At 46.0% G+C, this 16642-nt stretch overlaps 1 protein-coding gene across 1 annotated transcript; it reads left to right on the top strand.

Annotated features, from left to right (window-relative positions):
• Positions 1-9680: 9680 nt before the first annotated feature.
• Positions 9681-13226, top strand: GAS1 (growth arrest specific 1). Its single transcript, XM_064437728.1, has one exon. It carries the CDS (start codon positions 10643-10645, stop codon positions 11642-11644), a length of 1002 nt encoding a protein of 333 aa, XP_064293798.1. The 5' UTR covers positions 9681-10642; the 3' UTR covers positions 11645-13226.
• Positions 13227-16642: the final 3416 nt, after the last annotated feature.

Here is a 16642-nt window from a genome sequence, read left to right as displayed (position 1 = left end):
GGAACCTTGTCTTACAGCTAAACTAAAGAAGCAAAAGCCAAATATGGAAGGCAAGGGCAGGGTATAAATTTGAAGGCTGTTTTTCATGTCTTGAGACATGAACCTTGATTTAGGGAACATCCCTTCCACTATTTCTAAGCCTTTGTATTGCAGCTTGTAGCCCATAAACACAAGCAGGGTATGCAGAATAGGTAAAAGACTGTGAACAAAAGGAAGAAACAGGTACTAAATAGGTTTGTGGGGTAAATGTATAAAACTGATGGAAGAACAGGATGAAAAAAATGTAAATGCTATTGACAGGCTTTTACAAGATTGTTTACAACGGTATTATACTAAACACTAACCCTAGCCTTCTTTAGCTCTACTTAAGGTCTGAATGCTAACATATCAGATAAAAGCAACTAGACAATGCTACACAAACGGCAGTTTCACCTGCAGCATAATGAACTGAATTGGCATGGGTATCATGAATAACTAATTATCCAATAATTACCCTAATAATTAATCTCATTAATACCAGAGGAATTAACGTTGATAGAAAATGATCTGGGTGGGAAATGAAATATAGCTATGCACAATGGTATTTAAAGGCAGTAAAAATTTGCATCAGTTATAAGACAAGTTTCCAAACAAAGGAATCTATTGAAAGAAAGTGGTATAAAAGCTTTAACTTATCACTTAGGACATTTTTAAAAAGGCCAAAATAAACCACTGGAAAATTTAACGCAATGACTAATCTCACACTGACTCCATGATCTTGCAATAGGGATGGAGAATGTTCCAAAACCTCTTTTCCATCTCTAATGTCTAATATCTGTAAGCCTCTGGACATGTTTGGGCTATCCAGCCACGGATATTAGGTCTGGCTCCAGAAAGCAGCATGATGCCAGCATACAACTCAGTTCCCAGAGTTTGGGAAATCTCCAGAGCACCGCTGTTGCTAACCACTTTCCCAAAAGTACCGACTGTAGTTTCATCTTTACAGTCTCCCTAATCTGATCCATCCCTTTTGGGGAACTTTGAAAAGAGCAGTTGCCTCAGGCAAGCAGAAAGATGACAGCATAGCTCACCTCCACGATGCACACAGAGAATTATTACTGTTTGTTAAGAATAACAAAATACTTATTTGCAACACGTCTGAGAACGGCTCTTGGCTCCGTGTATTTTGATGTATCAAAGCCCTGAACACAATATTTCACCTGAAAAGAAAACCACAGTTATTATGCGGTAATGTTACCGAGATCTCCCAGCTCAATATTTTAATGCTTATTATTGGCACAGTGACAAGTTTATGACTGACTGTGTTTCTCCATCATTTCTGAAGCCCTTAATTTTTGTTAGATGCAGAAAGGAGATACATTTTCAAAGCTACCCATGACTGTGAATGATTCCTTTTTGAATGTCAAACTAGAAAATCTGATTTTCAAAGATTAGGTGCTCAATATATTCTGAAAATCAGGCTGTCTAGAAATGTCTCAGACTGTGCCCCTAATATGGAAGTAACTGAATCATTCATCACTTCTGCAAATTAAACTTTTAAGACACAAAGACATTTTTCTTTCATCCCGACATTCAGATACCACAGCTAAGGGCGTAGTAAAGGAATGGAGCGGAACTCTACTAACCACTTTGACATCTTTTAATTTTAGTTGAAGTGTAGGAAGAAAGATGCATGTACCTGCATGAATGTAGCTGCTGTTCTTGTCATAAAATCTGCTAATTAGCCAAGCTATCTCCCTCCATATAAAAATCCACCTTAATTCATTCTTCTCCTCTGGTATTTCAAGCAAATGAACAAATGAGTTTAGGCTGCTGACCGTACCAAAAGTTGCACTGATTAACTAAAACTGCCTTTTAAAAGACCTAGTTAAATCAGAGCAAATCCTTGCCCAAGCACACTTAAATTAGTTTATTTATTGAGTAACACTGATTTATTTGAATTTGGTAATCTGGGTCAGGACTCTGAAATATTTGCATGCCTACTTCATGTTTAGCATAGTATTTAGTCTATACACATTCTGTTTTAGTACAATGAAAGAATGAAGCTCTTCTAAGAAGGTGCAATAAACAAGTCTGACACTCTTTTATAGCAGGTCAACTCAATAAAGACGTCACCATTTCTTGATGATATGAAGCCAGCTGTGCTTAAAGAGACCTATTGAAACACACCCAAAATCAGTTTGCTAACTCCAAATTTATGTTGAATTAGATTTTTATTACTTTAATCAAGTTGTTTTGAAAGACAGTTTTATTTTAGCCACAGCTACTTTTGTGTGTAAACAAGGCCTTAGGCAAATATCATCACAGGATACATCAAGCATACCTACTAAATTTAACAGATTGGGGATATGCTTTTGAATGGCATGTTTCACTGCAGCCATCTTCAAATTTTAATACAGAAATTGAATTTGGATGTAGAAGAAGCAGACCAAATTATGTATTATCCTTTCATAGTACACGTTACGTTTGTGTTGGTGTAATCTGAAATCACAAAAATGAAACATCTACTCTTATTTTTATCATCTGGACTATATAGAGTGGAACTCTGCTTACCCACAAAGCTACTCTTTTCTTCATGCTTCTCATATAGGAAAACTCAGAATTTCCTATTTCTTGCAAACTTGTATTACATGAATTCCAAAGAAGAACATCCTGAAAATGAGACACAAACCTATTAGTTGCTTCAGGGAATATCTTGTTGTAAACAGCTGAGAAAATTGAACATTAAAAAAAATCAACAAACCAAAGCCAACAACCAGACACAAAACGTCTAAATGCTTTTGTGTGTGTATATGTTGATATGTCCAGCAAAGAACTCCCATAATACTGATGGTTTAAATTGGTTTGACACAGTGACAGTGTGTGTGGCTTACATTCATCTTTGTAGACTGTGGGTATTTAAAATCTTTATCTAACTGGCTTAACAGGTGACCAGATATGTGTTGCCTTCACAATTACTTTTGCCTTTGTTAGGACCAAAAAAGGGTTGGAGTCTTACTCTGCTCTTAGATTTGTTTTAACAGCATGTGTGGTCTAGTTTGTAGTTTAGATTGGAACAGAGTTCAAAAAAGCAGAAGTCCAGCAAAGTGTTGTGTAATATTTCCATGTTTACTGTACTGGATGCACTTGGTAAATACTCTCACTGACACTTACTATTTCGTATATAATTAACAATCTCCAACTTTACAAGGATGCTACTCAATTTTTAAGTGAATATTATACATGGAAAAGGCACATTGAAAAGAAAAGGAGGCACTGAATTAAAAATATATTTAAGGAAATTTTATGTATCCTTTCGAGTGATTGGACCTCAGGGCAGGGACTCAGGGAGCAAAGTCCCTCCCACTGTAAGAGAAGATCAGGTTTGAGACCACCTGAGGAACCTGAACATATATAAGTTTATGGGACCTGACAAGATGCATCCTAGGCTCCTGGGGGAATTGGCTGATGCAGTTGCCAAGCCACTCTCCATGATATTTGAAAAGTCATGGCATTCAGGTGAAGTCCCTGGGGACTGGAAAAAGGGAAACATTGCTCCCATTTTTAAAAAGAGTAGAAAGGAGGACCCTGGGAACTACGGACCTGTCAGCCTCACCTCTGTGCTGGGGAGATCATGGAACAGATCCTCCTAGAAGCTGTGCTAAGGCACATGGAGGACAGGGAGGTGATTCAATACAGCCATCATGGCTTCACCAAGGGCAAGCCCTGCCTGACCAACCTAGTGGCCTTCTGTGATGGAGTGACTACATCAGTGGGCCAGGGAAGTGCTACAGATGTCATCTATCCAAAATTCTATAAGGCCTTTGGTAGAATGTCCTTCTCTCTAAATTGGAGTCATACGGTTTTGATGGATGGGTAAGGAATTCACTGGATGGTTGCATCCAGAGAGTAGTGGTCAATGGCTCAGTGCTCGAATGGAGATCAGTGATGAGGGTTGTCCTTCTGGGATCCCTACTGGGACACGTACTGTTTAATATCTTCATCAATGACATATACAGGGGGATCGAGTGCACCCCCAGCAAATTTGCAGATGACACCAAGCTGAGCGGTGCAGTTGACATGCCTGAGGGATGGGGTGCCATCCACAGGGACCTGGACAAGCTCAAGAAGTGAGCCAACATGAACCTCATGAGGTTCAACAAGGCCAAGCACAAGGTTCTGCTGCAGGGTCAGGGCAACCCCTGATATCAATACAGGCTGGGGGATGAAGGGATTGAGAGCAGCCCAGCGGAGAAGGATTTGGGGTTACCAGTGGATGAAAAGCTGGATGTGAACCAACAGTGTGCACTTGCAGCCCAGAAAGCCAATGCTGGGCTGCATCAAAAGAAGCGTGTCCAGCAGGTCGAGGGAGGTGATTCTGCCCCTCTACTCCACTCTGGTGAGACCCAACCTGGAGTACTGTGTCCAGCTCTGGAGCCCTCAGCACAGGAAAGACGTGGGCCTGTTGGAGCAGGTCCAGAGGAGGGCCACAAAAATGATCCGAGGGATGGAACCCTTCTCCAGTGAAGAAAGGCTGAGAGAGTTGGTGTTGTTCAGCCTGGAGAAGAGAAGGCTGTGGGGAGACCTTATTGCGGCCTTTCAGTACTCAAAGGGGGCTTATAAGAAAGATGGGGACAGACTTTTTAGTAGGCCCTGTTGAGATGGGACAAGGGGTAATGGTTTTAAAGTAAAAGGGGGTAGATTCAGACTACATGTAAGGAAGAATTTTTTTACAACTGGTAGAACACTGGAACAGGTTGCCCAGAGGAAATATTCAAGGTCATGTTGGACAGGGGTCTGAGCAACCCGATCTAGCTGAAGATGTCCCTGCTCACTGCAGGCAGGCTGGGATAGATGACCTTCAGAGTTCCCTTCCACCCAAACCATTCTATGCTTCTAAGATTCTATGTATACAGTTAACTGTTACAGCACTGTATCTGCAGGACCCAAGCCAGTAATATTAAAAAATTACTCATTATATCCTGCCTCAAACTTTTCCAAACAGGCCCACTCCACATTCTCTTTATATGCCCATCCCCTTCCTGTAATAAGACAAGACTATCTGCGCTTCTTTTTATTCTCTGCTCCCATAATACCTGAGAGATTGACATACAGTCAGTTGCTTACAGATTGAGTCACTCTAACTCTATCCATCATACATGTTAGTTCATTCCCAGGCTGCACCTGGGAGGCAACCAGGGAAAACCTCCACACATAGCACACTCCAGAGTCAACACAGTCCCCACACAGATCCTACGCAGCCCAAGACTACCTCAGCATGCTTTGCCCTCCCCTGCATTCCCAAATCAAGCCCCATTGCTTGCAACATAGTCTCAAGAACCACCCTATAAACAAATCACACCGGCAGTGTGCAGCATGCACGGAGTGGAAAAGGGCTATAAAGTATCACAGGGTGTCAACAGGAGCCCCAGGCTGACCGGTGTGCAAACCGACGCGTACAACCTGTTCCAGAAGGGACCAATCCTGGATTATATATAGATGAATCAATTCAAAATAATTGTCCTGAAGTCCAGGTGTTGAATGCCCTCAGTAATGTTCACAAGACTTTACACTGAAAAAGATAACCTTAAAAATGTATAGCCAACATAACAATGTCTAACTGATCCTGCAGCATGAAGGGCAGTAGTCCCATCAGCTACAAGCTTTGACTCAGTGGGGTGACTGTTGATCAATACAATTACTTACTGTCCTTCTTGGTCATTATTTTTCTTTCTGACTAAAGCAAGAGACAGCAGGGATGCTCACCCTGGAAAGCCCTGCACATTCTAGTGAATAAATTACTATTTGGGGAGTATTCACACCTAGTTTAGGTGGTTAACTTAGGACACCACTCTCCCAAACAGCCAAGCACAGTCAATAAAAGGATAAACTACTCCAGATGTGGAGCAAGAACCTAATTTAGATGCCTTCACTTGCCCTTACTTCTCCATTAAAACAGACACCACTTAGGAAAGCATTATATTCATTGCCCAACCCCCTCCACCCCCCGCCCTGGTCTAGTAAGTCACAAGGTTTTTCTTTTGTAACTTTAGAGTGCAGAAGTTATTATTTATGGGTCTCTAAGGGTGCATCAAATCCAAGAATTCAGCAGTATTGCACATGTCCATATTCAGTCAATGGCACTGGCTACTGCAAGTGACACCTTACGGGCCATTTCTACTGGATGAATGTTGGTGTAAGAGTAGGACTTTTACTGCCTCCCATGACCCCCACGCACTGCAATGACAAGGTTCTGAAAACGACTGACAGAGTTCAGTAAGGGGCTACCTTTCACTGACAGGTGAAATCCTCTATCAGTATAGAATGCAATCCCTTCTTGAAGAAGAAAAAGTGCTCTCTCTCTGTGTATCTCCATCAGGCACATGCTGAGATATTACTGTATGCACAAACTGAAATGTTATCGGCTAGTTCATTCACAGGACTCCTGCCAGACATTTTTAATTGCAGTTGTAAATCTCTTGAAATGTAGAGAAAGCAATATAATCCACTAAAAGAAATGTGCTTAGAAATCATTTGAGAGGAATTAACCACCTAGATACGCCATGTATTTTTAATTACATCTGAAAGTGAACCACCAAATTTCAAGCCTAACTGTTTTTGTGTCCATCTGATTTTCTTATTTTCTAAATGATCTCAATGTAAAATAGGTCAGAGAAAGAATTAAAGAAATCATGAGCTGGAAAGGAGATCAATTAGGAAAGGGTGTGAAGTAAAAAGGGGGAAGGGATATCAGGATTAAACAAGAAAGTGCCCAGGAGACTTTACAATAAATCCAGATCAGATACATACTGGCTTTTCTGGCTACCAAAATGACCCCTAGTGATGGAAGACTGCTTCTCTGTAACAATTTGAAGAGCTGATGTAAACTGCTAAGACACGAAAGGATGGCGAACAGAAAACGTAGCAAATGTGGGAATTCAGATTTTATTTTACTGTTCAGTCATGGGATATGTTTTCCTTTATGGTGCTTTGTGAAAAAGTGCAGTAGTTGCCTTCCTCATTGCTTTTAGAGCTACACTGAAAACTGAAAGCTGAATTTGACAATTCTGACTATTTCTGTTGTTAGAAAACCTGCATTGAAGAAGAGGGGCCAGAGAGTTATTTCCCTAGGTTTAGTTCCACACAAGAAAAGATTTCCTTCCTCCAGCAGAGCACCATGAGCCCCAAAGCCCTTACCCAAAATGGCAGTTACAAATACGGACAGCAAGCAAATGCTCATTAAATAAAGACAGACTAGCATGTTTTTAAACTATTTTAAGAAGTTCATTTATTGACAAAGGATATATAATCCTGGATGTAGACGATCATATTCTACATGGCTAAAAGGTGTGGAAAGTGAAGTGCCCATGTTACGACTCCTGTCAGTTGTATGATATCAAAGACAATTCTAGACTCCAAACTTCAAAGTCAACATTTCCATTATTATTATTATTATTATTATTATTATTATTATTATTATTATTATTATTATTATTATTACTGTATGAAATTTTTATTTCCTCAGCTGAAAGGTGTATATGAAAATCTCTGCTTATGAATGATGCAACGCTTCATGCCATGCCCAGCCTTTCAGACCGGCAGGCAAAATGAACGCTGTCCCCAGGCAGGGAAGCCTGTCAGTACTAGTGGGACTATGCACGGATCCTCCTGCTCAGGCAGCATCACAGCAGCCTCCTCCCAGCCACGCCAGGATGCAAGGCAGGCAATGAAGGCTCCTCTACTCCCCCTCCTGGGAGGTACGAAGTTCAGCTGCTGCCATTCCTCACGAAGTAAAGGGCCTGGATGGATTTTGCAGATGAAGGCATAAGCTGGGAGGGGGCAGAGCTCCCACTGGGACAGATAGCCAGCCATTCCTGCTCTCCTGTGCTGGGGAAGCTCAGGAGGTCCCCGTCCCACGCCAAGGCATGAGCCTGCCCCACTGCAGTCCCCTCTCTCAGACTCCATGTCTGGAACATGCTGGCATCCAGGCCCCCTTCTCTCCAGCTGCACCAACATGGACTGGTTTCCCTAGCAATCCCGCAGAGCGGCAGCGCTTTGTACAGCGTCTGCAGTGTCGTGTCCAACTTACCCACGCCAACTAGCCAACTTCCAACGGTAACAGGGTTATCATCAGTGCAGAGGGCTGCGAAGTAACACATGAATGAGCCCCGTGTAGACAGCAGCGTGTATTTACTGCATTCTGCCTGAACGGCATCTGGCATTTTTGGTAACACTATCAAACAAGAATGAAAAGAAATGGCTCTAAACTGGGTGGATGAAGGCAGGGTTTCTGAATGCAGTTTTCATGGATTTAAAAGCACAAGCAAACACAATTTTTGCACCAGAAGAGGCAAAACTGTACTGAAGGAGAAACACAAGCAGCTTGTAAAACTGATGACAATAGAGCAGATCCTTACAAATGCTTCTCAACTCATCAATCATGCTGACTCCTAGCCACACCACACCGCCATTCCACCTTCCACGCACTTTCAGAGAGACACCAGTCCTCACTGCATAGGATCCCAAGATCCCCGAGTTTCTGGAAAATAGATTTAGTCTTAATTTTTGTGACAGATGGAGTTGATAGTCTCAGGATGAAAAAAGCGCCAGTTTTGACAGGCAGCAGATACCGATGCCCCTTGTGGCTGGAGACGATGTTGCTCTGGAATTAAGGTAGCACTAAACCAAAAGACGGTGGGTAAATGGAACACAACTTATTTTGTTATGACCCTCTCATTGTGCCCCGATATTTATACTTTTGTGCCTACTTCCTTATAAGCAAACCAAAGCGTACGGAGAGCATAAGAGGAAGGCAGGACATCCGCAACGTACTTTGCTTTCAATGAAAACACATTTAATCCTCTTACGTAAAAGATTTTAAACTTTTTAGTAGTTTGGCAGATCTTGATAAAGAGCTGTACTGATATCTACTGTATTTCTGTCAACAGGCACTTAAACTCGTGCACAAAAACCTCAGGCGAGAAACTGAGCTGAACGAGCTTAAAATCGGTGGGGGATGCTGTAAGTGGAAAAGCAAGTTGCGATGCCGAAGGCATGACAAGGCAGTACTTACACGGTCGCAGTACACCCCTAACAGAGTTAGCTTTCCTCTCCCTTGGTGTGCTAACACACTGAAACCAGGAGCTCTAGTTAGCTCTCAGTAAGAACCAAGTCGGTCCCATTTTGAGCCTGATCCTCCCTACCTTTCGGGAAGCAGCTCTGCCCTCACTGGAATCAGCGGGAAGTTTGGCTACACGCGTCACCCAGGCTAGAGACTTTTTTTTCCCCTTCCCCTTGCTGCAAGGAGCAGGACCAGCTTAAGAGCAACATTCCTGCAAAAGCAGCACGCAGGTTCCCGCCGGCCGCCCTTTAGCCTCCAGGGCTGGGCTCGGGGAGCTGCCGGGGAGCCCCGCCGCCGCCCCCGGCCCCGGCCAGCCCCGGAGCCGCCGAACCGAGTCTCGCCACCCGCCCGCCTCCCGCCAGGCCGCCGCGCCGCCTTAACGGGAGGAGGGGCTCCTCGGGGGGCTGTCACTCTCCTTAAGCCTTTCCTTTCAAGCTTTGAATGTGAGCTGCCCTCCAGCCCCCCTCTCTCCTTCCCTCCCTCCAGCAGATCGTAAAGAGAGGAGGGGAAAAAAAAAGTTTCAACAACAGGCTGGACCAATGGCAAGTGGCGAGGCAGGGAAAGGGGGCCGAGCGAAGGGAGAAAAAAGTGGAGAAAAGGAGAAAGAGAGCGAGAGAGCGCAGGCTGGGGGGATGTGTAAAAGAAGAAGCGTTGCTAATTTTTTTTGTTTGTTTGCTTTTCCATGCATGCATAATGAGGCCTAATCAGAGCACGTTGCTGCTGCTCGGAGGGCACTTTTGTATTTAAAGCCTTGCAAAGGAAAAAAGATCCACAGACGGATCAGCAGAGCAGCTTGCAGGGCTTGTTGACAACAGAAGCAGCATCAGTCGCCCAGAGAGAAAGAGACCCTGAAGGCTGCCTCTTCTCCTCTCCCCGTGCTATCTTCTTGCTAGCGGGGAGAGATTTCTTCTCCCCGCCACCCGAGAGTGCAACCCGTACCGAGAGGGAGTGAGCGGAGCCGGGACTGTGAATGGGATCGGAGCGGCTGGCATGTGCAGCGATGCTGCGAGCGGAGAGTTAAAAGCTCTCGAGGAGGCAGCAGCAGCAGCGGCAGCAGCTGGGCATTTATTTTGTGAAAAAAAAAACAAAAACCAAAAAAAAAAAAAAAAAAAGAGAGAGAGAGAGAGGAACGGAACTGCATGAAGAGCAGGGCAGCACCATGAGCTTTCCCGGCGCAGCCTGCAAGTCCCCGAGCGCACTCCGGAGCCGCTCTCCTCCAAGCCCCCGTTTGCACTGATCCCCCCCACTCGCCTCTCCGGGCGCCTTCGCCGCCGCCGAGCCGGGAGCAGCGGGTTGCGGGGGGGGCACGGGACGGCCCTGGGCGCCTGCTTCGTACCGCAGCCCCGCCGGTTTCAGCTCCCGGGGACCGGAGGGCCTCGGGGCCGGCGCGGATGGATTGATGCGAGGAGACCTCATGCACACGGCCGGCGGGAGTCTTGCAAACTTTTCCACGGGCGGCAGCTCCTTCTCCTCGTCCTCCTCCTTCTCCTCGTCGACTACCGGCGCCTCTCCCCCGCCCGCCCGCGGCCGCCGCCGCCCGCGATGGTGGCCCGCTCGCCCGCTCGGCAGGGAGGCGGTGGCGGGCGCCGCTGGCCGCGGCCGGCCGCCTGGCTGTGGCTGGCGGCGGCGCTGGGCGCCGTGTGGCCGCTGCGGGGCTCGCTGGTGCAGGGCCGGCGGCTGATCTGCTGGCAGGCGGTGCTGCAGTGTCAGGGGGAGCCCGAGTGCAGCTACGCTTACAACCAGTACGCCGAGGCGTGCGCCCCGGTGCTCCTGCAGCCGCCGCCGGCGGCAGGCGGCGGGGACGGACCGGCGGGCGCTGCAGGCTCGGCAGCCTCCTCCAGGCGGCGGTGCCCCAGCCACTGCATCGCGGCCCTCATCCAGCTCAACCACACCCGGCGCGGCCCGGCGCTGGAGGACTGCGACTGCGCGCAAGACGAGAACTGCCGCGCCACCAAGCGCGCCATCGAGCCCTGCCTGCCCCGCACCAGCAGCCCGGCGGCCGGCGGCGGCCCCGGCGGCGGCGGGCCCGGCCCCGGCGGCCCCGGCGGCCCCGGCGGCGGCGTCATGGGCTGCACAGAGGCGCGGCGGCGCTGCGACTGGGACAGCCGGTGCAGCCTGGCGCTCAGCCGCTACATGACCTACTGCGGGAAGCTGTTCAACGGGCTGCGGTGCACGCCGGAGTGCCGCGCCGTCATCGAGGACATGCTGGCCGTGCCCAAGGCCGTGCTGCTCAACGACTGCGTCTGCGACGGGCTGGAGCGGCCCATCTGCGAGTCGGTCAAGGAGAACATGGCCCGCCTCTGCTTCGGCGCGGACATGGGCGGCAACGGCGCCGGCAGCAGCGGCGGCTCGGACGGCGGCGTGGAGGAGTACTACGACGAGGACTACGAGGAGGAGCCGAGCCAGAAGGGGAGGGACGACGCGGAGGACAATGCGGGCTCCGAGCCCGGCTTCCCCGTGCAGGCGGATGGCGCCGGCCGGCCCGCCGGGGCCTGGGCGCTGCTGGCCTCCATCTTGCTGCTGCCGCTGCTGCCGCGGCTCTAGCCTCTCCGCTCCCGCTCCTCCTCACTCGGGCCGGGCCGGGCCGGGCCGGGCCCTCCGCACCGCACCCGGCGCGGCCGCAGGGTGCCCGGCCGCCGGGGCCCCGCCGCCCCCGGCCCCCGGCCCGCGGCCTTGCGGGCCGGTCGCCGGGGCGCTGGCCGTGGCGGAGGAACGGAGCGGAGCGGGCCGCTCGATTTTCGGGTGTTGGTCTCGAGTGTGCACTATGCAATTGCTGCCACCCTCCCTTCGTCTTAGCAGCGAGCGGGCGGACGGACAGTGCGAGCGGGGCCGCGGCCCGCTCCCCGCCGCAGCCCCCCGGCCGCCCCCCCGCCGAAACCAGGGGCAGCGGCACGCCGGTGGTGGCTTCTTGGTTTTGTTTTGGGTTCGTGGGGGGGGTTTGTTTTGTTTTGTTTTGTTTTTTGGTAAGCGTTCTGACATGAAGGTTAGAGAGAGGTGAGCTACCCAGACTCGCTGCCAAAGCTGTTGCCGTGCTGGTTAGTCAGCCGCTTGATTGTCACTCGCCAAGTGTCGCTCTTCCCGACGCAGCGGTGCCCGAAGAGGGGTTACGGCGCATCTGGCCGTAATTAAATTTAAGGAAATAGCAGACTGAATAAATTCTGTGGTTTACAGCACTCCCTCTTGCACATGCATCCTCCCTATAACAAAAGCGTGCCAGCAGCCGTCTCTTCCTCTTTAACCTAGCGACATTAAAAAGAAAAACCAGAGTTTGTTGTTTGTTTGTTTGTTTGTTTTTTTACAGAGTTGTTGGCTATACTGAACAATGCAACTTTTGTTTTAAAAGAGCTCTGCACTGCCATCTTTGAAAGACACTTTTAAACTCGAGACATGTATGTACAAATATCCTGAAAAGTTATATTGCCTCTCGTCATATCAGGGTGCTGACCTCTGGTAAATCTTATATTAAAAAAAAAAATGTATTTAAAACTGGGATTTATTACCAGTCGCTCTTCTTTGTATATAGAATTTTATAAATTGTATGCTTTGGGAATAATTTATTTAAAAAAAAAAAAAAGTTTTAAATCCACATCCTATTTGCCAGATAATTGCATTTACTATTCTTTCCTGGAAAGGTACAGATTTCATTTTATGTTTAATGGGGATAAGAGCAACAGTGATTCAGTGAAGTGTGCTCTAGAACATCAAATGTATAGTGTATTTTATAGATTGGAAGTTAACTTTCTTATTTGGAGAGACTTTATGAACGTTGTAGAATTGTATAAACGCATTTCTGAGCTGCCTTAAACCTTGTATTTTTTACAGAAGGCGTAAAAAAGGCCTGTGTTTTAAGTATGTATGGCTTTTTGTGTTTTCTGAACGTGTAAATTAGTAAAGAAAGAGCTTTAAATAATGGATGTAGTGAAATTGTTTTCCGGGGACACTTGAACTCGCAGCATCTGAGGTTAGAGGGGGGTTGGGGAGGAAGCAAACCACAGAATAACAAACCAAAAACAATCAACAAACAAGAATCTCTGTCTGCCTGTAATACTTTACATAGATGTAAATTACTGCTATTCTTACTTTAATGAATAATTACATGCAAGAAGTAAATACAGCTTTGAAAGTACTGGTTTAAAAGAGTGGTTGATTTTATAATGCGTTGGCATGGTAACTTGCCAGTGCCAGAAGAGAGTAAAGCAATTCAAGGACACTGGTCGTGTATGTATGTGGAATTACTAGTGTGCCACGCTTTCTTCGTGAAGTGGAGGCATGTTGCTCTCACTGACACTCTTAGAAATGCTCCTGGGTGTGCAAACAAGTACATGGTGAGAAATACATCAGACGGAGGTGGCAAGCCGTTTTGAACAAGGCTTCGCGCAGGCAGCGGTGCGTGCATCGAGGGGGGCTGCAACAAAACGCACCAAAGTTTGCCATTCAGCCTGCCTTCTCCCGCAACGAAGAATGCAAAAGTAAACACGCTGGAGGGATCAGCAATTACTAGATCTTGTAATATTGTTCTGAGGGGTTGCTTTGCATCGCGCTGAAGCCTGGTTTGCTGCCAGAGCTACTGATCTACACTCAAACGCCCTTAGATAAATAATTACACTCTTAAGCTGTGTCGAGTGCTGATACACTTGACCTTGTAAATAGAAATGTTTGCAGTAGGAATAAACTCCAGCATTGTAAAATCTTTTAAACATTAACACAAAAGAGAGAGCTCAGTCCTCTGGGGATTTGAGTTTGGACTGCGTCAAGCTAGGCACTCACAAAAAAAAAAAAGGAAAAAAAAGGAAAAAAGTGGGGGAGGGGGAAGTTTATTTATCTTCTATTCATGGTGTTTATTTAAAACTTTTCATTTAAAATGCCGTGATTGGAAGGCAAGTCAGAAGTTTAAAAGTTACCACAAATAAACTTTGACTGAGGGGGCAACAGATTAGCAAGATAGTGTCTTTTTCATCTTACCAGATCTCGACAGAGGGCAAATCCACATCTGTCTGTTGTGTAAATCAACAACATTAGAAATCCCTGCTTCTGGATTAGTTATTTCAACGACAGATTATTTCATTGTTTCTTTAGGGTGTGAATTAGATTAGGCTGCTCAGCGAAAAGTGCACACAGGCGCACGTGCGCATGCATAAACCAAATAGTTGTGATACCAAACAAGTGTATGAGTATGGTGTGTGGCTATGATCTGAAGTTCGTTTTTAAAGTCATCTGAACGGTTGAGTAAGCTTATTGTTAAAACAAAGCTGGAACGGTTGTTTTTTCAGGAAGACAACAGAGTAGTTGGGTGAGACTTGTAAATAGAGTCAGCTTTCTTTACAAAGTGCTGAGATCACAATTGTGCGGGGATGATCTTAAAATATTTCCTGCAGTTGTTCAGGAATTGCTCAGACACGCAGTTCGCACCCACGAGGACTATTTAACTCGTTGCTGAAAAATTAAGTCCCAGCTAAAAGTCTTTATTTTTCTTCAGTTAGGAGTAAAGTAATTATTAGCACTAGAAAAGGACTGATAATTAACTGCTACAATAAACTCAAGACCTGATTTTACAGGCTCCTGTCAAAAGCATCTGCCTGGAATAAATCAACACTGAGTACCACTAGGCAGGGAGGACTCATCTGCAAGCTTCCTTCCCCACAGAAAGTGGATTGTTTTAATTTAAATAATTGTACAATAAATACAGCTGAACTAATTCTGTCCTGTGAGCTCCTCCCCATAAGGAGATAACTCTGTGGGTTTTGTCGTGTTGTTGGAGTAAGCACAGCTTCCAGGAGGAATGGCTTCCTGTGTTGGTATGTGTCCCAGCCTACAAAGCCTGTGCAGATGTTGATGTCCATCAAATTCGTATTTCTTTTGCTTGATTTTGAGACAAATGGAAATTCTTGAAATGTCAAGGGATGTAGCAAGAACAGCTTTAAGCGAGGAAAAGACTTCATGTTCCCTGACAGAGGGAGATTTTCCACAGGAAAGGAAGTTCTCTCATTTGTCTGGATATTTGAAAGTGCTCCTTGCCAAGGTCCTGTCCAGGCAATCTCTTCCAGGGGGAGAAGGAACTCTCCACCATTTCGTGTAAAATAATCCAGTAGGTTCTGCTCCCTTTTCATTCCCAGTTACCAGGTTTGAATTCTTGGTGACAGTTTATTTGTCTTTGGAGGCACTTCAGTGACAAATGTTTAAGGGAGTGTGGGACAATGGTGGAGAACAAGGAGGCAGTTCATTGAACTGACAGTGACCATACAGTAAATAGAGGGAGATTCAAGCTTCACTGATCACCCAAGCGCACAGCAAAGCTTTTGTATGCAATCACAATGGACATAACATAAGGTCTCTGTTTATTTTTAACAACATACACAAATGTATACAGGCAGGCATACGTAACTTTCAAAATTGTTATGAAACGGAGCCTTACAATGAGGGAAAGCAAAGCTCTGGTTTGGCCAAGTCTTTCACGGTCACATTGGAAAGCATGATGGATTTTACTTACAATCTCCTCTCCACTCCTCCTAAGAGCTGTCAGTGTACCAGATCTCTCACTTCAGCATGCATCTATAGCGCATATCTACGGTAAGGCTGCAACGGTGGCTGCAGACAACTTTGCAGGTGCAGAAGAGGAAATTCCACCTCAAGGCAACGCAAAAGCGGTACTTGCGTTCTGGTTTGGGTTTTTTTCTTTTCAGTACACTGAAGGAGGGTGAGAGGAACTCTGAAAGAGCCAAGGTGCACCTATAAAAAGTAGTGGGACACAAAATCATCACCAGCTTAGTCATGGAAAACACTGCTTGAATGACTGAGTTGCATTGCATCTTCAACGTCAGTAAACCAAATTCAGACCTTCAATCAATTTTGTTCCTGTCCCCAGCAATAACATTACACACTGCCTGTGACAACATAACCGTTGCAAGTCCGCAGGAAAAGTAGGTAGTCTTGCAACAGTAAACATTTTCAAATGGGAAGAGCAGTGCTCCTCTGTGAGATTTCAAGCCTGTGATACAGATTTGTAAGCAGTAATGTTGAAAGTTACTGTATTTTACTTGAGGCATTAGCTGTGGCAGACAGTTGAAAAGGCTCACATTGACTGTCTGAATGCCATAAGTAATGTGCTATTAGCATAAATACTTTCTAAGCCATCCATTTAATCAATTTCTTAAATAACAGAATGATCTACTACAAAATAGTGGACTGTATACACTATATTTTGGCACAAAGATGGTCATTCTCCCACTAGTAACCAGGGGCTCTAAATAAATGATTTCAACAATGTTTTATTAAAGGAGGACAAGAGCCCTCGAGCTGCATTAATCGGGGAGAAGTCGAGTGGCACTTTTGTTATGGAAATGTTAAACACATAATAGTTCAGGCAAACAATGTGGAGCCACTTCATTCTCTCAGCCATGCTGACACCTCTTAAAGAGGAACTGCAGGGAAGGATGTGGGAAAGGTTTGCTTTCTGAGGAAGCTTTCAGCTAATATTTTGGATATTTACCTCCAAAACTCAGGCAGTGCAAATGTAACTGAAGGGCATAAAAATAAAACAATAAA

The sequence above is a fragment of the Phalacrocorax carbo genome, chromosome Z, assembly GCF_963921805.1.
Source record: "Phalacrocorax carbo chromosome Z, bPhaCar2.1, whole genome shotgun sequence".
NCBI lineage: Eukaryota > Metazoa > Chordata > Aves > Suliformes > Phalacrocoracidae > Phalacrocorax > Phalacrocorax carbo.
This window is presented reverse-complemented; position numbering and strand designations above follow the sequence as displayed.

Excerpts from the sequence above, each read along its gene's own strand:
- GAS1 (XM_064437728.1), top strand. The coding sequence starts at position 10,643 with ATGGTGGCCCGCTCGCCCGCTCGGCAGGGAGGCGGTGGCGGGCGCCGC.